At 35.5% G+C, this 21,337-nt stretch overlaps 3 protein-coding genes across 4 annotated transcripts; all 3 read right to left on the reverse strand.

Moving 5' to 3' along the window:
* Positions 1–738: 738 nt before the first annotated feature.
* Positions 739–2,741, reverse strand: LOC105131611 (very-long-chain enoyl-CoA reductase-like). Its single transcript, XM_011034651.1, has 2 exons — positions 2,255–2,741; positions 739–1,294 (listed from the first exon to the last, which is right to left on the reverse strand). The coding sequence occupies exons 1-2, from the start codon at positions 2,573–2,575 to the stop codon at positions 824–826; spliced, it is 792 nt and encodes a 263-aa protein (XP_011032953.1). The 5' UTR covers positions 2,576–2,741; the 3' UTR covers positions 739–823.
* A 2,872-nt stretch (positions 2,742–5,613) lies between these two features.
* LOC105131612 (3-oxo-5-alpha-steroid 4-dehydrogenase 2-like) lies at positions 5,614–6,947 on the reverse strand. Its single transcript, XM_011034652.1, has 2 exons — positions 6,298–6,947; positions 5,614–6,195 (listed from the first exon to the last, which is right to left on the reverse strand). The coding sequence occupies exons 1-2, from the start codon at positions 6,625–6,627 to the stop codon at positions 5,722–5,724; spliced, it is 804 nt and encodes a 267-aa protein (XP_011032954.1). The 5' UTR covers positions 6,628–6,947; the 3' UTR covers positions 5,614–5,721.
* Positions 6,948–7,417: 470 nt separating this feature from the next.
* Positions 7,418–20,065, reverse strand: LOC105131613 (ubiquitin carboxyl-terminal hydrolase 12-like). 2 transcript variants are annotated; one of them, XM_011034655.1, is made up of 32 exons: positions 19,886–20,065; positions 19,620–19,686; positions 19,041–19,188; positions 18,772–18,929; positions 17,462–17,727; positions 17,133–17,351; positions 16,917–17,025; positions 16,709–16,824; positions 16,453–16,551; positions 16,127–16,236; positions 15,935–16,009; positions 15,425–15,503; positions 15,193–15,339; positions 15,013–15,093; positions 14,742–14,861; positions 13,884–14,006; positions 13,220–13,297; positions 13,020–13,108; positions 12,839–12,947; positions 12,672–12,740; positions 12,460–12,570; positions 11,281–11,336; positions 11,023–11,200; positions 10,835–10,936; positions 10,672–10,743; positions 10,402–10,467; positions 9,565–9,630; positions 8,889–8,975; positions 8,612–8,725; positions 8,362–8,436; positions 8,144–8,230; positions 7,418–7,937 (listed from the first exon to the last, which is right to left on the reverse strand). In XM_011034655.1, exons 1-32 carry the CDS (start codon positions 19,913–19,915, stop codon positions 7,896–7,898), a joined length of 3,348 nt encoding a protein of 1,115 aa, XP_011032957.1. In that variant the 5' UTR covers positions 19,916–20,065; the 3' UTR covers positions 7,418–7,895. The 2 variants fall into 2 exon arrangements, with proteins under 2 accessions (XP_011032957.1, XP_011032955.1); XM_011034653.1 differs by having other exon boundaries at positions 8,612–8,728.
* Between the last annotated feature and the right edge of the window lie 1,272 nt (positions 20,066–21,337).

A 21,337-nucleotide genomic window follows, 5' to 3' on the forward strand; every position in this document is an offset into this window, starting at 1 on the left:
GACAATGGCTTTTTATCTTTTGAAATGCAAATCTGACAAATGTTTTTAGAATTTTACTTTTAAATAATATTAATGTAAACAAAGAATTAGCATATATTAATGTATATCAAGAAAAAAAATATTTGTATAGTAATAGATGTATTGCATATAATAATATTAAAATCATGACTATGATAACAATATAAATTGAAAAAAAACTCTTTCTCGTAAGAAATTTTTTTTTATCTCTAATTGATTATTTTAGTGCTATTTTAATTACTAAAATAAAAATAATAAAAATATTCTTATAAATCTTGTCTCCAAAATAAAAGAAAAAAATTGATTATCCAATAAATAAAAAACTATATTTTTTTCATATGTACTATGTACTTTTATATATAATTAGAGTAATCAGTTGTTATAATTAGAAGAAGCAATTACCGTCTTTTTTTTTTGTAACTTTTCTAAAAGACAAACCAATCCTAAATCAATAACAAAGGGTAATGAATAGTAATAGTGAGGACTCGAACCCCTTCCATTAAAAGAAGTTATCAAATACATAATCGTTGAACCATGTTTGTTCCTATGTTTACGACCAAATCTAATTAGGAAGCTTACTGCATGAGATTGAGCAAATCTAACAGGTGGTATATTGAGACATTACGTGCAGTGGCCAATATATATATATATATATATTATGGTTCACTTGTCAGAAGTGGCATCATTTTCTTCTCTTTTCATAGAACACAACTTCCACAGGTGACATCCTTTGTTGAAATAGATCACGAAGTCACAGTTCCAAAGTGAAACCTGTTGACAACTCAAAATTCTATGTTTGAAACATTCAAAAAACATAAGGAATGATAGCTTTGACATCCTTGGGAAAATCATCAAATTTGGTGAGATACCATCTCCTAGTAGCATAACTCCTTCCCATCAAGAAGCATATTGTGCTTATGGTTGAGGCAAAAGTGTACAACGTTTGAGAGATGAAAGATATCCCCAAGAAAATTAAAATCTCAAAGAAGTAGTGGGGGCATGTAACCAGACCAAAGAGACCACCCTTGGGAACCTTGTATCCTTTGTCATTCTTTGTTCTCAACGAGGAAAGGAGGTGGTGGTGGTAGAAATTGCCAACAATTCCCACCAGAAATAACACAACGCCAGGATACTTCAGATCGATTGGTGGCTCAGGAAATCCTTGTGTTAGGCTTAGAGCATAAATTGTGATTGAGGTAGTTGTGAAATAACCAAGAGTGATAATAATCACACTGTCAACAGCCATCCCGCCACTATATTTGTGAACAAATAGTACCTTCACATCATGGAAAAGAAAAGCACAACGCTTGATTAAGCAGAAAATAACGCAAACCATCCAGTGCTGTCATGGGAATTTCATAATCTGTAAAATAATATAAGCAATTCATCAAACTAATTGTGTTTACGTGATTATCAACACACATTTTGGTGTGCTAGTTCTAGTACAAGAGAGGATGAGAGAGAGGCAAAGAGCATAGGTGGCAAGTACCTCAAGGATTCTCTTGAAAAAATGTTAGGTTAGAGCTGGCTTGACCAACAATGACCTAAGGCCAACATATGGAAGCTGCCAAAAGGATGCAATAGCAGAAAGGAATGCTGGTGTGTAAACTATAAGCATGGCAATTCTGCTAGACAGTCTGATTTGCTTGTTTGTAGATTTGTGAACGTTCAAGTTAAAGAACTTAGAGTACTGAAAGTTCTTTCCTAAACCTTCAAATATCCCAGTAACTGAAAATAGTAGACAGGCCACAGACATTACTCTAACAAGCAAGCAAGTCACTGGAAGTGGAAAAGCTACTCTAGACAAAATGGACACCAAAATTCCCATGACCGATCTCTCTTTTCCTCGCCGTTTCAAACTTTTGATGTTCTTAAGTGAAAGATCCTGTGCTTTTATATTTGTGAAAATTAGAGATGTGCATAGACTGGGTTCTAGGCTCTAAGCACAAATATTGTCAGCCGTGGCATGGCAACATCATTGCTGACAAAATGAAAATGAAAAGTCAACTCCTTTCACGAACATTAGGAGAAAAGAACTGCACCATCAGGTACAAGAAGAATAAAAATGAAACCCAACTTGAACTGTTATTTGACATAAATATAATCGGATGCTTCTTTGTTTCTATTTCTTTAATCACTGACCAAAATAATTGAAGTGATGGATTAAGTGATATTAAACATTTTGGAGAATCAATCTGATATTATACCCTGTGGAAAGAGACAAAGTGGTACCAACCTCAAGGATCCTCTTGAAGAAATGGATGGTTAGAGCTGACTTGACCAGTAAGAACCTGAGACCAGCATTTGGAAACAGCCCAGAGAAAGCAACAGCTGAAAGAAAAGCTGGTATGTAAACCACAAGCATGCCATCTCTACTACAAACTGTACTGTTCTGCTTTCTTGTAGACTTCTCAACACTGAAGTTACTGAATTTTGAGTACTCAAAGTTCTTTCCCAAACCCTCAAATAACCCAATGACCGAAAATGAGAGACTGGTCATGGACATTATTGTTATGAACAAAGGATTCGGTGTTGGAAAAATAACTCTAGACAACATGGCATCAATTCCACAGACCCTTTGTCTCTGCCTCTCCCAGACTTTCGAGGTACTCAAATGAACGAGAGCTCTGTGAAGGGTAGAGGTGGGAGACCAATTTGTGAGAACCAGTGGTTGGTGTGGACTGCTTTGCGAGGCACTACCTGCACTAGCATAGTGACACCATAAGGAGGGATGGTGATTAATCCAAAGTTAGCTCCAATGCCTGTCTACATTTTTGGCTGGTAGTTTGAGGTATATTTAGCCTCTTGGATCCTTTTCTCTTCCTCTCCTTGTTTTCATAGTTTCTAACCAAGGGCTTGTTGGGTGATTTACTAATATTTACTCATAAAAAGCTAAGTATATTGATATAATATTTAACATGGTTTGACAAATCATCTATATCCATAAAAAAGTTAATATTATTAAAAATAGAAAAAGAATACAAAACAAATATATGAAAAAGGAGGATTACACTCACTCAAACTCAACTCTCAACTCACACATACTACTGCAATGACAGCAGAGTTACTGCTCTTGGTAACCCCTCTTTCTCTCATATTCTCTTACACACACTCACTACTCTCTTTCTCATTTTGCTCTTAAACAATGCCTCTATTTATATATATCAATGGTAAGATAAGATCCACAAATCATGACATGATTTGTGCCACTAATAATGGCAACACATGAGTTGTACCATTTTGTTAATAATTGGTGCAACTTGGCTACACTCCTATCACTGTAGGCTTTTCACAATGACAATCCTATTTCTTAGGATAGGCCGCAAATGATTGCTGCACATTAATGGATCCTAACAGGACTTAACCAATTAGCTCTTTTTTTAGTTGACAAAATAATAGCTATTTGCAAAAAAAAAAAAAAAACCTAGTGAGAGTTCACTTGGGAAATAATTTAGCAATATTCTTGTTATAGTAAAAACTTCTTTTGTTGTTTTGAAAAATTTCTTTGCTATTTTGAAACACGACTTGGATTTGGACCTGGTAAAGTAATGAAAAATCTTAAATACACATTCAAAATTTAATTTACTTATTGTAGTTAATAAAACTAATGGACTATTACATAAATTAATAAATAAGGATAAGTTTTTTATTTAGACAGTTATGCATCGCAATGTAGTTCCTTGCATGGTATAGATTTTAACTCCAACTGTATTAGAATTGGCTTAGTGCGGCTCATTTAACCAAACTAATCCACACACAATTTAGTTGTCTTGTTAAAAACTTAAAGAGGCTATAAAAAAATTTTAAGTTTATCATTATTCTAACATTTACCTAACTTAATCAAGTGAAATTGTGAAATAATTAATTATCAAATAATAAAATAAAACAAATGGTTAGCAATTGAAACAAAAAAAATATCATATTAGATTAGTTCTGATTACTCAAGTTCACCTATTAAATTTACAGTCCTAGTCATGATATAAGTACAATGAGTTAACAGTAATTTATCCCATTCATTTCTCTTCCCATATTTTCTCCCTAGTTAGGCTTCAATTAAATTCGAGTTGTATGAAATTAGGATTAAATTAAAGAATCATTCAAGAATTAAGGATGATAATCAAGAAATTAAGAATTATCAAAAATTAAAAACCAAATAAAAAAATTTACAACTATATAAATAGTTTTAATGTTACAATTATAATTTGTAGCGTAGTTTAATGATAAGATTGATATAAAAATAATTTGGATATACAATTATTAGTGGTATATATATTAATTATTCTAATAAATCTTAATGTCTATATTATGGAGCTGAAAAAAATAAAGGGAAAAAAAATTATTTCCCTAAACTTTCTTTACCCTATTCAAGAAATTTATCTTTTTTAAGTTTAAAAATAAAAGAAAAAAAGACAAAGGATTTATTTAGAATTGTTTGGATGGGTTGATGAATGAGTTGTCTAAGATAAACCTCAAAAAATAAGTCTGGCTAGCATGTCAGATTTATACATTTTGGGGTCAGCAACCATGTTTAACTCACACGACAAAGGCATGGCAACAACGTAAGACCCAAGACCTAAGACATCCAGACTTAATAACCACTCCAAACCCAATGCGTCTGGATTTGGCGATAAAATCAGCCCGCTCCTAGTTTGGCAACCATATAAAAACAATGAAAACACTCTTTCATGCAACTTTGTTGTTGTTGAAGTAAAAGGATAATTTTATATTTGAATTATTTTAATAATAAAAAAACGATGGAGAAAGCCCTCAAAACATGCATATCCCTCCTAAGAGCATGGTTGTATCTTTATTATTTATTTTTTAAAATAAAAAAAAGCTTCCAACCTAAAAATTAAAATTTCACTGTAGCCTAAGAAATTTGAACAAATTATTTTATCTCTAATCATTTTTTAAATACTAAATATATCCCATAATATTCTCAACCGCATAATTAATAAAAAAAAATTAGTAAGAATAATTTCGTTATTATATTATTACAATATATAATAATACTACATGTCTAGATAAACAGCGAAAAAAATAATGATACTTTTTAGCATGGTTTGTAATTAACAGCCTGCATGGGAAAGGAAGGAGAGAGAAATTAAGAGGTGTGAGAACTACTAAAAACAATTTTAATTTGGGCTGTGCGTAATTACGAACCCCCCCCCAAAAGCCGAAATGGTCCAATATGGATTATAAGATTCCAACCCCCCCAAAAAAAGCCAAAATGGTCCAATATGGATTATAAGATTCCATTTAAGCTTCAATATCTATGACCAAGCTGGATCCGACTCCCAGGCCCATGTCAGAATAACTATTAGATTTATGAGATGCTCGAATCAGATTTAATGGGCCCCTATTTTTATGGCAATTGTGGGATGCCATGCCACTGTAGGTTATATTTATTAAAGCACCTTTTTTCAGTTGAAATTTTAGGAAAGTCCTTCCAAAAAATCAATTCTGTAGGGCACCTGATCTGATGGATGATGATCATGCTGGTAGATTTCTTTGATTTTTATAAAATAAAATAAAATAAAAAAAGCCTTGGAATGTCCATTCTAAAGATCTAGAGGGGGTCGCCATAATATTTAGTAAAAATGAACGATCTTAAAAAACTGGCAAAGCAATCTCTTACAAACTCGCAAGAAACAGGATATGAATCTTTTATTTAATCAAACAAGGAGGAGGAGAATTTGAGATTCAAAATACATAGGGAATAAGGGCCTTGACATCCTTAGGGAAATCTTCAAATTTGGAGAGGTACCATCTCCGTGTAGCGAAACTCCTTCCCATCAAGTAAACAATTGTGCCCACAGTGAAGCATAAGGGATACAGTGTTTGAGAAATGAATAATATTCCTATGAACCCTAACACCTCAAAGAGATAGTGGGGGCATATCACTAGGCCAAACAAACCACCTTTGGGAATCTTGTATTCTTTGTCACTCTTTGTTCTCAAAGAGGCGAGAAGAAGGTGGTGATAGAGGTTGCCAAAAATCCCCAACAAGAACAGCAAAACCCCAGGATACGTCAGGTCCACTTGTGGCTCAGGAAACCCTTGTGTTAAATACTGACCATGGATCATGCTTGAAGTAGCTGAGAAATAACTGGAGCTTATAAGAATTGCGGAATCAAGAACCACCCCGCTAGTACTATACTTGTGAACAAACAGCACCTGCATAACATGGTAGAACAAGTTCAGAATTACTCAGGTTCAAGCAACCTAAGTTCCTAGCAATGTATTGAAGAGTTTCAAGATCACAGGTGTATTGATTACCTCAATGATTCTCTTGAAGAAATGTATGGTGAGAGTTGCTTTGACCAGGAACAGCCTGAGATCGTGATTTGGATAAAGCACAAAAGAAGCGACACCAGTAAGAAAAGCCGGCACATAAAACAAAAGCATGCCAGTTCTGCTGGAGAGTTTGATCTGCTTTCTTGTAGACTTTTCAGAGTTCAAATTCCAGAATCTTGAGTACTGTAAATGCTTTCCTAAGATTTCAGATATTCCAAGACCTGCTAGTGCTACCAGACTAACCACAGACATGACCGAGATGATCAAAGAAGGTGGTGGAGGAAAGATAACACTAGACAACATGGATGCCATTGCTGTAGCCCCTTTCGTTCTGTCTCAAAACTTCGACTCCTAATGAAGGGATTTAGAATCTGTAATCATGCAGGCATATCCTGTGTGTGAACATTATCTGGCAGGCAAGCAAGCAGGTGGCAAAGGTGGACAAATTCCGAATTCTAGCAAGTATCGGCTAATCGTTACGTACCAATTCTTGCTGACATAAACATATATTATTATTATTTTAACAGAAAGATCCAAAACATTTATTACAGAACTTGATACTCTGTCCCATGGTAGTTTTTGAAAAATATTTTCTGAGATACGTTTATGATTTGCATAGCTAGTTCTACGTATGGATGCTGGAAGGGGTGTGTTAAATGCTGTTAAATGTTGTGGATGCTGGAAGGTGTGCGTTAAATGCGTGTTAAATGTTGTGGATGCTGGAAGGTGCGCGTTAAATGCGTGTTAAATGTTGCCGGCATTACTGGTCGAACCGGTAGGTGGCGAACGTGGATTTCACAGCTATGCACCATCAAAATTCAGCAATCACCAACCGTGCGCACCAGCAAAGAAAATGACATTCTAATGGGGTTTTTTTCTAGCGAGGGAACACACTTTAATGCACTCTTTTAAAACATTGCAGACCGGTTCGGGTTAGAAATAACTCCTCTTACGAAAACAAAAACGCGGTGCTTATAAATGCTTGCAGGCTGCAGCCATATATTGGAATTCAAATTGAAGGGGCAATTAAGCTACAAGTGTCATCACCATTGTACAGAGAAGACCACAATGCAATCGAAGGTAAAGATGAAGAAGGTGAGGGTGGCCTCGAGGAGATACGGCGTTCATTTCATTTGCAGTCTCAGGGAAGCACAGAACAAGCAGACAAACAGCACATTATACATGCGCCTCAAGGAGGCTCTAATGATTCTCTAATACATCAAGGGAAATCCACAGAAGGATGCTTGCAAATGGAAAGACAATAATTTAAAAACACACACCTATACCCCCTATACATCCCCCACAACAAAATCTTACGGACTAAATTACAATGGGATTTTAAGGATCAAATGTCATCTACTTCACCCGAGAGAGAGAGAGAGAGGTCAAAACTATTGAGGGAACATGTTTTTATGCCATGAGTTCACCCTCTCCCTACATGAAAGAATTACACATCTATCAAAACCACTATTTTGCTCTGGTTGCAAGCTTGTTTCTTCGCTGGTCCATTTTGCAACAGTTTGTAGGGAATCACGGTCTTTGATTCAGCTGATGCACTAGCTTTGCTTCCTCGTTGCTTCCTAGTTGTAGATTTTTACCGGCTTCTCAAATGTATGACGATTCTGTAAAATGAAGGCAAGGTCACTTCAAAGCTTTTGAGACAATAGAATTCATTATCATCTATGTACATGACAAAGCACTTTATTGGTGGTGCTTAAAACCATTATCTGCCGTTAATAATTCAATTATCAAAAATCATTTTTTTAGCTTGACCAATAACCTTGCCTATAAGCTTGATGCTTGCTTCTAATTACAAGACAGCACATACCTGATTAGCAGCATATGACCTTTTAGGAGCATTGTCAGAATGCTCCAATCCAAGATACTGCTCCCAAGCACCATAAACATCCCTTCTCTGATCAAACAGAAAATGGAAGAGTAAGAAACTGTCAGAAAAGTTGTCATGTCAGTGCCCATGAAAAATGGCAGATAGGCATGTGTGTGGGCGAGTGGGTGTGCGCACGAGCGCATGTGAGAAAGAGACACCTGAAAACGGTTGGACACGATGTCTGAATCTTGAAGATACTCAGGGCGACCTAGAGACAAAAAAGCAAACTTCCACTGCACCAAAAAAAAAAAAAGCAAACAAATATTAGAAATAAAGATACCAAAAGTTTGTATCTACAAAAAGCTAATCTTGTTAATACGAAACATGGTGAAATATTGTCTCAAGACTGGAAATGCAATGTCTATCACATTGTGTGGCCCAATGATTGTTTTGGCATTAAAAGAATACCTTTGAAAATTCTTCATCAGGAACCTGCAATTTTTTCTGTATGCGCATTTTGACTTCAGTCAAAGTCTCACCCTCATGAATGACCAGGAAAAACGGTTCTCCAAAATTCTGAACCTGCCGTTAAATATAAACCACGAGTGTTGAAAAAGATATACCAGAAACATATATAACTTGACCATCCAAACATGGAAATAATTGATAACTGTCATAGGAGAAGAAACATTTAAACAAAGTGCCAACCAAAAAGTAGTTGGAAATAAAATTTAAATGTACTTACCACCTGGTTTTGAGTTGTGTCTTTCATGAAATGATAAACATGAATCAAGCGATCGTGAGGAGCAAGGTTTTTCTCTTCTTCAGGAACCTAAGGCAATGTGGCAAAATATAGATGCATCATTAATGGAATCCATCAATGAATCATATCAAGGGATGTGCGACAAGTAGAGAGACTAAACACGAAGAAAATTAGTTCAAAACATGAGAGCCAGAAAAAGGTCTGAGAGATTTGTTCAATTTTATCCTCTTTCACCAAGTTTTCCTACATCACATTTGACTAACAAGGACTCATTTATCCCATTTCTACCTTTCTATTCCAAGGTTCTACAGAACAACATGAAAGAAAATTTCAATCTTGAACAGTTGTGAGACAAATTAAAAACAAAAGCTAAACTAGCTAACAAACTATTTGGTGGACCCACATTAGGAGAATTTAAGTATAAAGGAAAAACGAAAGAGAATGAATGATAGAACATATAAATCTTTCTGCACGGGTTACTTCAGAACTTGAGCAAAGCGTAAGATGGAATATGAGCAACGCAATGCATAAAATGGAATTTGGGGGGGGGGGTTTGGGTGCAGGGGCGCGCGGATTTAAGCAATTCATAATTCCATGTCAAACTGAATGGTCAGCTGCAATGTACCAACAGCCAGACGCTCAATGCTAGATAGCTTACCTCCTCTGCACGTAATGTCCAGTATTGATCATTAATGTTCTCGATTTTTTCATTGTGTGGAAAGATCTGAAAAGATGAAGTGGCCTAATGAGTAAAAATACTGCAGAGATAGAAAAGTTAACATAACAGGTTAAAAGAACATGCACGCCCATTCAGACTCCCTCGGTGTTTCCTAGGAGCTGCAAATATAAAGCTGATGAATATGTTCATGGTAAGAGGACTTTTAGCTTTCGCATAGATCTAGACTTCTCATAAACCAACTCTCCCTTGAGGTTTAAGCATTATACTCGTGAACATCTAACCACAGATCAAGTGCTACACCCACCCAAATTCTCTGACAGGTCATGTAATTGACACTCACATTTTCAACTCAACTGAGCTTGTTTAGAAGTAGAACCCCATATCTCATTAATCCATGAAATATTTGGTTGAAAACAAAATTTCTGGAACCATCAAAAATGAAATTGACGTGAGCTAATGTAGGTTTTTTCTTCATATTATTTGATTTAAGTAGATCATTTACCATCCATGACTCATGTAAAAACATATTCTAATATGCACATGCATATGATTCAAGTCTGATACAAAGGGAATGACTTTGCAAATACATTTTACCTATAACATAAAGAATCCCACATAATTCTATCGCTAAATTATTTAAAATATTTCATCCATATACAACAGAGCTTGCTTATTTCTAAAGAGAAAAAACAAAGAAAAAAAAGCACAACACATCACAGGACCCTTGCTTCAGAGGACAAGCTTCAGAGGACAAACAACAAATCTTTATAATTGATACCTTTCAAAGTACACAAAAATTACAGGTAAATATGATACCTTGTAGATCTTGTGATAGAAAACCTCAAGCAATCTAAGTTCAGCATTAGGATGAGACAGCTCCACCTATTCCAAAATAAGGAACATGGTGATATGCTTAGTCCAATAAGAAATGCACAAGCAGCGAAAGAAGCAATTGAGAATGAGATTGGTATTCGCATCAGTAAGTGCAACTTCCACACAAATTATGAAATAAATCCAGCAGAAAAGGTGCAAAAGAGAGGTGGATTAAAAACTTCCTTTCGTCCAGAGAGAGTTGCAACCATTTACCTTTGCCTTAAGGTCATTAATGACATCACCTACAGTGCTCTGTTTTGGCAATCTAATGGTATGAATCACTACCTGAGATCATGTGAGGTTCCATGAAACACAAAAATTATAATACACAAAGTAATTGCACTAAGAGAACTAATGTTTCATCATCTGCACTAACCTCATCCTTAGTAGCATGATGAAAAGCAACTTTCAATGTTTTAAGGCCTTGCAATTCTGGTAGAGGGATGTCTAATACTTCATAGTATAGAATATCAGATGTCTATCAAGCAAAACAAACAAAAAATCAGGCATTATAACAGAGAGATGAAAAAACAACTGGTAGAGATCTAAAATTTTATGGTATACCTGATTGTAGTGCACCAGCATATCAGACAAATGATCCACTCCTCGGTACTTGATGGGCTGGGGTTTAGGTTGCTGGGAGTAACAGTTATGAGATGTAAGCCTAATTTTGGATGGGTCATCCAAGCCAAGATGGTGAGCTACTCTTTCTGCAACATCATCATAAGTGTGGAGCTTTGAACTGAAATAGGAAAGAGTATAAGCAAACACAAAATAAAGACTTAAAACCAATTAGTCACATTCCAGGTTAAATTCACTTACAGCTCAAGACAGAATTCATCTTCTTTCGATTTCTCCAAAGATCGAAAACGAACAACCTATGGATCAGGAAACATAAAACTGAGGTAGCGGAATACAACATATACAATATGGTAGTATTAGTATTTCCAGAATATAACAGCTCATGATAACATAGTTTGAACCATTGTTGTCTAAACTAGCCAGGCCTGTTAGATATGAACCTTGACTGAAGCCAAGGACCAATTCAGGTTTCTGTTCTTTCACCAGGCCAAACCCAGGTGACCTTGCAGGGTTTTTAGAGACCCAGATAGGTATCCTGGTGAAAACCAGTCAAGACCTGGCAGGTCAACCATAAAACTGGATATACAAAAAAATAGAACTAAATTGCATTCTTTTCCTTCCCCAATAAAAGCAAAATCTCAAAAATAACTGAGCTCTGGAAACAAAGCAATTCTTCATCACTTATATTTCAGTTCACATCAACTGTTCTCTCTCATCAGTGATCTCTCACTTAGGTCTCATCATCAACCCATTCACTATTTCTAAGTTATACTGCAAGATAGAAAATGGAATTTGATGGGCACTGCTACTGACTTGTTTCAGCATTTGGATTTTTCTCCATTTGATTTCTTACGACTGTATCTAGTTGAGTTAGGTTTTCTATGCTGAGTTATGTTATCTACATTCAGATTCTTCGCTAATTCTGTATTCAATGCCTGAAACTGTTCTTGTTAATGGTTTTGGACTTTCATTCCTCCAGCTTGTGACCTTCCACTTGCCTTCAATAATATGTTTTCTGCATGTTGAAGTGGACCTATTGTCCAAAAGATCGTCATTTTTTTAAAATCATCAGAAATTTTTTAAACAAGTTATTACTATTTCTATTCTTTTTTATTCTCATAATTTAATACTGCAGAATAATAGCTAAAGTCATGTTGTGGTTTCAGTTTCTTTTTTCTTTTCTGTTCTTTTTGCATTCCATTCACTGGAAAGAATGAAAATTGCAGACCTGCTGGGTAAAGCCAGTTACCCAGGACTCTTTTCCAGGTTGCAAATGTGCCATTATACCAATACCAAGCATCCAGCTACTAGTATGAAAACTACCAAGCCATGGTGGGACAGAAATCCAAAACTTTTCAACAGCAAAATGTTCCGTTCAACAGTAAAGAGAATTCAATCTCTTATCAAATCACAGTATACCTGGCGATTGTGCATGTACTCAAGGAAGGAAGGCACATCAGGGTAGCGGCACTGTTCGTCACTTCCCATTGGAGGAGGTTTCTGATAGCAAACAATATCTCCATCTTCAAGCTGCCAAAATAGCCAGGAGGGATGAATACAAGACATAAAGTAATTTGCTAAAGATGAATTTATTCACAAGAACTTTGCATTAAGAAGTTGATTTTAAGTACCTGACTAGAACGAAAACTGAGCCTCTTGTCAATGTGTTCGCACATGACATTAGGTTCAAACTTTATTTCCTGAAAGAAAACAGGAGAGAGGTATTTGCTGAAACTAAATTTTGATCCCTTAAAAAACAGAATAGTGTTGGACTACAAACTTAATGTAAATGACTAGCCTCGTAAAGTTCAATCTCCTGGTCAGGAGCAAAGCCAGCCATTTCATTTAGTTTCGTCAGGATCTCCAATGGCTTGCCGCTACCCTTTACAAACAGCCTCCCTACATACCTGTCATCAAAGAAGTTCAGCAACAGTAACTGGCTGCAATTCCTAACAAAAGTAAAGCGTACGTGGGAATACCGGAGTTCCTCCTTCGATGGATCATAAAGTTTAAAGAAAAGAAGGATATCCTCTTTAGTCTGCTCAGGTGGAGGAACAGGTCGCAAATCCTGGATCATCACAGAGATAAGTTATAGTAAGATATCAAACAACATTCATCAAAATAAACCCAAAAACCATTAAAAAGGAATCAATGGAAAAGGATAAAGCATATAACAAACCTGTCCAATTTCTACTTCCAGAAACAGCTTTAGCTCTGCGTTATTTGCCTTATTAGAAACCTCTCTCAATTGTCCAACCTACAATGCCTCCCAGTTATTATGAAAACAAAATGGACAAGTACCCCCTAAAGCTAATACTACCATAAGCACACATTTAAATTTGCATGGGTCTAAACCAATCAGAAGTGCATAAACTTCTACAGAATAGTCAAAGTTTGTATACCTGCAGGTTCAGTTTGGACTGATCATTTGGTGTTTGGACTTCTCATTTTGGGACAAAAAGAGAGGAAATAAATACATCATCACAAAAACCATAATTCAACAAGCCACAATTTTTTTTTTCTTTTGGGAATCATTCACCAAAGCAAAATACAAACTCACAAGCACCCTGCATCTTCAGGTTGTCAAGGATGAAGAAAGAAATGCATATCCAAAAACCCTAATTCAACAACCATGATAATATTTCCCGGGGCTCTCATTTGAGTAAGACTAGGATTTAATTTTCCATATTTTCCAGAGTCACACAAAATTTCATGATAATGGAAGGGTCATCTATATTAGCATGTCTGTTCACATAATTACCCAGAGAATCAAGATGCATGCAATAGCACATGTGCATATTCAGCAATGACCAAGCAAGAGGATGTAATCAATCTCGACTTACAGACTGTGCTTCCTCCTGAGGAGTCAGTGGTCGATTTGGACGGTATGTATGGTTTTGTCGCTTTGCCCACAACCAAAAACGTTGAAGTTGCACTGGTATACCAAATTCTTTAGCAACTTCTTCCTGTGAAAATAAATTGGAAGACCATCAATTAGAAAGACCAAAATAAATATACAATAAGAATTCATAGTTATAAGAATATTACTAAGAAAACAATAGAAAATAAGATACGAGCAACTTTTGTACCATAAAAGAGATAGTGAAGAAGACTGTCACCAAGAAGAAGATTCAAGGAAGAATTACTAATACATGGGATCCAATGTTGGTTGATAATGAAACTTGGTATTGGTATGACCCCATATAGGCTGTATTGTGTGCATGCAGCTGTGCTGGTTTAAACTTTTAGGTTGGATGCTCCATTACAGAATCAAAGTTGATATTCCCGCCATTGAGCATTGACACACAGCATAGTCCATTATCCAATTATAACTCAATTTGAAGCAGGGGCATGGGAGGGGAAATCAAGAAAAAAGGTGTGCTTTATGAAGTGACTGCTCCCCAGAATGAACCCACTCACTTCTTTATATGATTTGAAATTCAACAATATTCCAGATAACAGTAACTTTGGTGCAGCTGTCAGCATGTTTGAGCACTCAATTGTATGGTTGAAAATTTAACAATATGCAAGACAATTAACACCTTTGGTGCAACTGTCTGTAAGCTTGAGGGCTAACTTGTGGATGAATGTTAATATGTTAAAATTGTGAATTGGAATATAAGACATCAACAAAAGTGGCTGCAAAAATGAAAATGAAGCCACAATTTTCAAATATGGATTAACAAAGAAAAATGATGTACCTTGAAAAGGTTGAAGGTTATCTGTTTCTGGATACGGAAACTTCGTACTTTGTCATGGTCCACAAGATCAAAATATACATCCTTGCCAATCTGTTCAAGTAGATCCTCACTGCGTGCAACCTAAAGGCACAGAATAACTGAATCAGTAACTTATTTTTCCCAAAAATATAGATCCTATGATATACCAGAAAACATAAAGCACAGCATTGAATTCATGCATGCATCAGGGCAATTCGCATGTGTTTGTGCGTGAGAGAGGGAGAGACGCAACCTTTATTATGGTGTACAAGTGCGCCTCTGCTTTTTCCTTTCTCTTTTGCTCCTTTTCCTCCTGTTCTTTCTTCAATCTTATCTGAAATGAGATATTTGAAGTGCATGGCAAAAACATTGTTAGTAAAATAGAACATGGAAACACAACTTTAAAGGAACAGAAAAATAATCAACATCTCACCCTGAGGTGCTCTGCAATGTCCTTCTCGTCCACATTACAGATTATTTTTTCCTTGTCACTTTCACGAATATACACAAGCATATAAGCATTTGAGTACTTTGTAAACTTGAAGGGAGAGTTGTTGAAGCCAGGATTTGTTTGTGGTAACTGTTTGACAGAAACAAGGAGAACAAAGATTATATGAATGAACTGAAAGTAAATGGAAACTAACAGGCATGCTGGAAAATCTTACCTCTTCCTCACCACCATACTGCTCCTCTAATGCCCTTTTGATATCCTCTTTGGTCACCCGCTCATCATCAAATTTGAACCTACATGCCATGAGTTTTAAGCTGTGAGATGAAAGACACAATCAGACAGCCCAAGTTCAATGCAAAAACAGATCAGCAGAACTCATATAGTACACAGCAAAGATGCTGCTTGAGAATATGCTTAAAAGAAAAGGCATAAATAACCAAGTTCAAGCATGCCAGTGAGATGAAAGACTGGTGGAGCCAAGTTTAAGAAAAGAATATATACCAACAAGAAACCAGATGCTTAAGTGATCTCATAGAGTTTCATCAAGAATTTTTCAACAAAACCAAGATGGTATGGAATGGGAAAAAAGATTTGCTTAAGACACTCATTTCCTTCACAAGCATTTCAGTCGGTAGAAACATACTGATAAGTTTAAAAAGAAATAATATAAAAGCAAGGATATACATAGATTGCTGAAACCAGCCTCAGTTAACAGATTGCATACCACTGATCTGAGAGAGTTGGTCTGATATAAGCATAGTAGTGTCCACCATGCACACCACCACTGTGAACCAAAACACTGCAAAAAAGGAAAGAATAGTGATTGATTCCGTAAACCAAATTGCACGAATACATATCATAAATAAATAAGGCATGGTAAAGGTTCTATCTTGTCATAAGAGCCAGAGAATGATACCTGTGAAGGGTGTATAGATTGCGGACACTGCGGTCAGCCTCAGGTGATAAATATTTCCCATTCTCTCTATCAAGATCAAGTTGCAAAGGGAACTCATAGCGATCATTTATCTGCATAAATAAGTGAAATAAGCAAGGCACTTTCTACAATCATCAGTCAAACACATAAAAGGACCACCAAACAATAAGAGAACTTGTGTTGTACATCCTAAGAATCATATAATTGAAATTTCTTGCATGAGAATAGAAAATACAAATGGTATGATGGAAAAAAACAAGCAAACCATGTGCATTTCATAAAAGAAATAATTCCAGTCAATTACTAACCTTCACCATTGTATCCCGCATAAAATCATACTCGAACCTTTTAAGTTGAAGTTGGAGAACTGGGGGGAAGTCAATGAATAGGACACCCTTTCTAGCATCCTGAAAACATCCAAAAGCAGAGCACATCATAAAACATTTGTCAAAGAGCAAACCATGCAAAAACTAAAGGCATTTGCAGCATTTTCATTTAAATGCACTTCCCAAGAAATTAAAATATGCAAAAGCTTCAAGTTCCAGAGTTTAAAATTCATGTCACCTGTAATCCATGTTGTTCAGCATGATATTTATTGTCACCTTCAAGACGTTCCACCTCCACATACTTATCAAAAGAAGCATAAACATCCCGACAGCCTTTGACATCAAGCTGAAGATCTACAATTATATATATATATATAAAATTCCATGAGGTCCACAAGATGAATCTCGGATAATTTACTATTATCCGCTGTAACCAAAATCTGTACCATAAAATGACTCCTTTCTTGTTGACTTATAGTCAACATTGATGCATTCAATATAATTCATATGGTGCCCTTCAAATAACTGTTGTATAGTGCCCTCCACAACAGTTCCCTGTGACAGTAAACCAAAATGAATATGAATCCAGTAGTCCTTCACCCACATTTTAGCACATTTTAGCAATGAAGAAACATATCCTAAGACTATTAAACACCCTGTACCTTCATTTTATCTTCAAGCTTTTCACACAGAACCCTATTAAGTTCTTGGACATCATGCTGCATGAAAGAGTCATATGTATCCCAGCCAAAAGACTTTGTCAGCTCTTTTGTTGCTACACTAGTGTCACTGTATTGAAGTTTATAAAACAAACTCTGCAAAGCCAGAGGAATGCTCCCTGATGGGATATCATTCTCAGTCGTTGGCATATGATATACAGCCTGCAATTAACATCTCACATAAAGAGGCTTGTGCATAATTTCAAAAAAAAATTTAAGAAATTCTTCATAATTTCAATAGTTCGAATTACAAAAAGTAGAATACAATAAACCTTTCTGAAATAAGGAATATGATACAGCGTCTGAAGGAGAGAGTTCATGTAGCATGTTGCTCCTTGGTTCTTTAGACCAACATAGCCAGTCTCCTTCTTCGAATCATGTGACCAGTAATCAATGACCTTACGAACAGCAACATCAGCTTCAACTACACACGTGTCATTTACAAGATACCCTCTCCCAGGGTCATACAATTCCCCAAGAGGCATGAATGAAGTGAATCCCCAATCACTCTCACGTGCATTGAACTGGTGCTGCGTGTCTAATAATGAAATAAAGGAAAGTCATGACCATGCATTCAGTTAATTTTGCCTACATCCTAGGAAAATATGCGTATATGTTCATTTCTTTAAGGAAAAACAATCAATAATGAATTTGTTCAAGCTGTTACAAGGTAAATCTCCATTTTCCACATACCAGATTAGACTGCACCTGACCCAGCTCTATTGCATACTTTACCAATGCCGAGGAAACTACAAAGTCCATGTTTCTTCTGGACAGCATATTACACGTGTCTGACCAATTAATCACCATACCAATGTCAACAAAATCCAAGGTTCATATTTAAAGGAAACATTTCTTCTCCTTCATATATTATGTCTTGATCTCTTTGTCTTCAATATAAAATGGTAAGAATTTCAACATCCAAGATAGCTATTAGCCATAGTGACAACGTGAATAACAATGCCCCCTATCTAGTTAAAACACATGAAATGCCCCCTTGCCAAGCAATTATATTCCTTAAGCATTTGTAGTTGCAGTTACAGTTACTCAAGCTTGAATCACCAATGTACACCAAATTCAGTTTAAGCAGCCCTCCCATATTTTCCACCATCATATCTAATGGACAAGACTTCCAGGTTTCATTCCAGATGAACCCTGAGAGTTTATCACACATGACCAGACATGTACAAGGAGCAAACAGTATCAGACACAAATATGATACAAGTAGAGCTCATTTTTTGACAACTAATTTTATATCAAACAAAACTCATCAATGATCCAGGAGGACTACTCCGCAAATGCCACGGCAAAAAATTGAGAAGAAAACCTTAAAAGAAAAATATAAACAAAAACATGCCTAATATAATGATTGCTTAGGAACAAACAGATTTGTCTATCACGATGGTTATGGCAGGTTACTTCCCATTGATATAGTATTGTGTGATTACACACAAACATGCATGCACACATGCACCAACCAAAGTTCAATGGAACTGTCAAGATAACCTTAGCACCAGGATATTGATAAAATGTTTTTGAAGGAGAAAAGATCAGTTCAAGTGCACCAGTAGGGAGAGAATACCTTTCCGAATTGAGTACTTTTGATGAAGTTGATTGATAACAGTCAAGCTAAACTGCGCATATCGACTCCAGCCATATGGCAACGTTGCTGAATCAGCAACATCTAGATACATGGATAAATGATCCACATTGTTACCCTTTGGAAAAATCAATATCCGCCTGACAGCCAATCATGCAGAACATTCAATAATCAAAAGCAGGCACCAAACACCACAAATAAGAAGAATACATCATATTGAGCAATAAGATTTACAGAAATTATCCACGCACCACTTGTAGCCTCCAACAACAAAAACATCAGAGTAGAGCTTCTTAGCATTTAGCCTCGAAAAATTATCAATCGTCCATGTAAACCTAGCAGATGGTGGATCATCCACCGACTGTGAATCAACTGCTGTTGCAGTTTCGGCTTGTGCTACTACAAAAAATTAACCACCATAAAAATAAAAATAATCCAAAACCAAAACATCCGACCTATCAAAAATCATCCCTTGCAGATCCCAGAAAAAAGAAATTACCATCAAACACAAGCAAAAACCCAACTATCCAGTCACAATAAAAAAAATAACGATGCATTAAAATCATGCTTCGATCCTAAAAAAGACGTAACCTTTGCTTTCATATTAGCTCAGTAAACCATGTAAAGAGAAAGCATCAAAGAAAATAAGCAAAAGGCATGATAAAAAATTAAATCATGCATTAAAAATCATGCTTTAATTCTAAAAGAAGCAAACTTTACTTTCACATTAGCCCAGTAAAACAAATAAAAGGAAAGCATCAAAGAAAATAATCCAAACCAATAAAGAAAAAAACAATTTTCTCAGGCACCAAACAGAAAAATAAGGGCACCTTCCATTGGCTGAGGTCCATCAGCAAAGTCAGTTTGTGGGACCAACATCTCATCGTCTTCTTGTTGCTACAGAGAACAAAAGTCAATGTGAGAGCTTTGGATCTGTTAGTCGAGACCCTAGAGAGCTAACGACGGGCAGCACAAATTAAAAATCAAACACTAAGATTAAACAAAATTGAAAAAAACAAAAAAAACCTAACTGATTCAAAAATCGAAATTAAAGTGGAAAAGATAAGCGAGGACGAGTGGGAGATTTAGCAATTACATTTAACGGAGGAGGAGTCATGAGAGTCATGGATGGAGGGTGATTGGTGACCGTCCGATCGAGGAATCGGAGAGGAGTGTAAAGTGAGAAGTTCAGAGAGGGGTGGGGGGAAGAGATTGGTGTAGAAAAAGGGGGGGAGGAGAGAGAAGAAGGAAGAGGGGTTTACTGTTCTAGTACGAGAGAAAAGGTACAATATTGGTATATTGTGATCATTTATAGGTAACAAGTGAAAAACGGAGTGCATTGCGATTCGGTGGCCCTTTGCATGGGTAAGAATGAAAAATTAAATGTTTTGGTGATTATTTTTATTTTTCCTTTTAATTTTTGTTATTAAGAGGTTCATCTCGTGAGTGATTAAGATTGTTCTCTCCTTTTGTCTTTAATTTTATGGATTTAAATTCTGGGAACAGTAATTTATTAGATTTTTTTTTATTCACTTTAATATATATATATATATATATATATATATATATCGCTTGAAATAGTATTGTTTGTTTCGAAGAATAGTAAAGAAATGAATAGAGTAATTAATTGGTTCATAGATCTCTACAAAGATGGTTTGGTTTTGTTTTTATCGTGACAAGTGTGTATATTTTAGGAGTGTAGTAATGTTGAATGTGAGACCATCGGGTATGCTCAGAGGTTGTAGAGGTTGTAGTGGAATTGAATTGTAATTATTGACATGGTAGTAATTACTTCATCTTATTTTTTTTTTTTAAAAATCATATCTAGTCTATAAAAAAAAATAACATTTAATTTAATATATTTTAAAATAAAAAATAATTTAAAAATAATCTCAAATTTAAAAACAACGGAGAAATTCCTGTATAGTATTATTTAACATTGTGTTTTAAATAAAAAATTTGTTAAATTTTTGTTTTTTAAATTAAATTTCTTAAATTTTCAGATTATTTTAATATGCTAATATTAAAAAAATTTATAAAATATAAAAAAATTATTTTAATATATTTTATAAAACAACTAAAATCTTGCATGGATCAAAAATCACTTATTGGGCGTGGATTGTATTTTTAATTCAAATTTCTCAACTCTCAAATATTGGAATTAGTGTGAATGATCATAATTTTGTGAATGATCATAATTTAGTGGATTATAAGATAACATTAACATAATCGTTAATTTATTTATTTATCTATCTTTTTTTTTAGATTAACGTGGGTGTCCGGGCCAGCTTGCGCGCACCACGACTAATCTCACGGGCCCTGAAGTTAACGACCATGTAAGTCTCTAGTGGCCATCATATGAGCAACCAAGGACTCGAACCTGAGACCACAGAGGGAGCAAACCCCTTAGTCCCAAGTCTTTACCATTATTTATTTATCTATCTTGATAATATTCAATCTAAATCATAGATTATCCAAATCCGTCAAGCACGTAGCATGATCATGATCAACTCCAGGACAAGTCTTATTAGATCCCAAACTACGCTAA

This window comes from Populus euphratica, unplaced genomic scaffold (assembly GCF_000495115.2).
Source record: "Populus euphratica unplaced genomic scaffold, PopEup_1.0 scaffold24.1, whole genome shotgun sequence".
Taxonomy (NCBI): Eukaryota; Viridiplantae; Streptophyta; class Magnoliopsida; order Malpighiales; family Salicaceae; genus Populus; species Populus euphratica.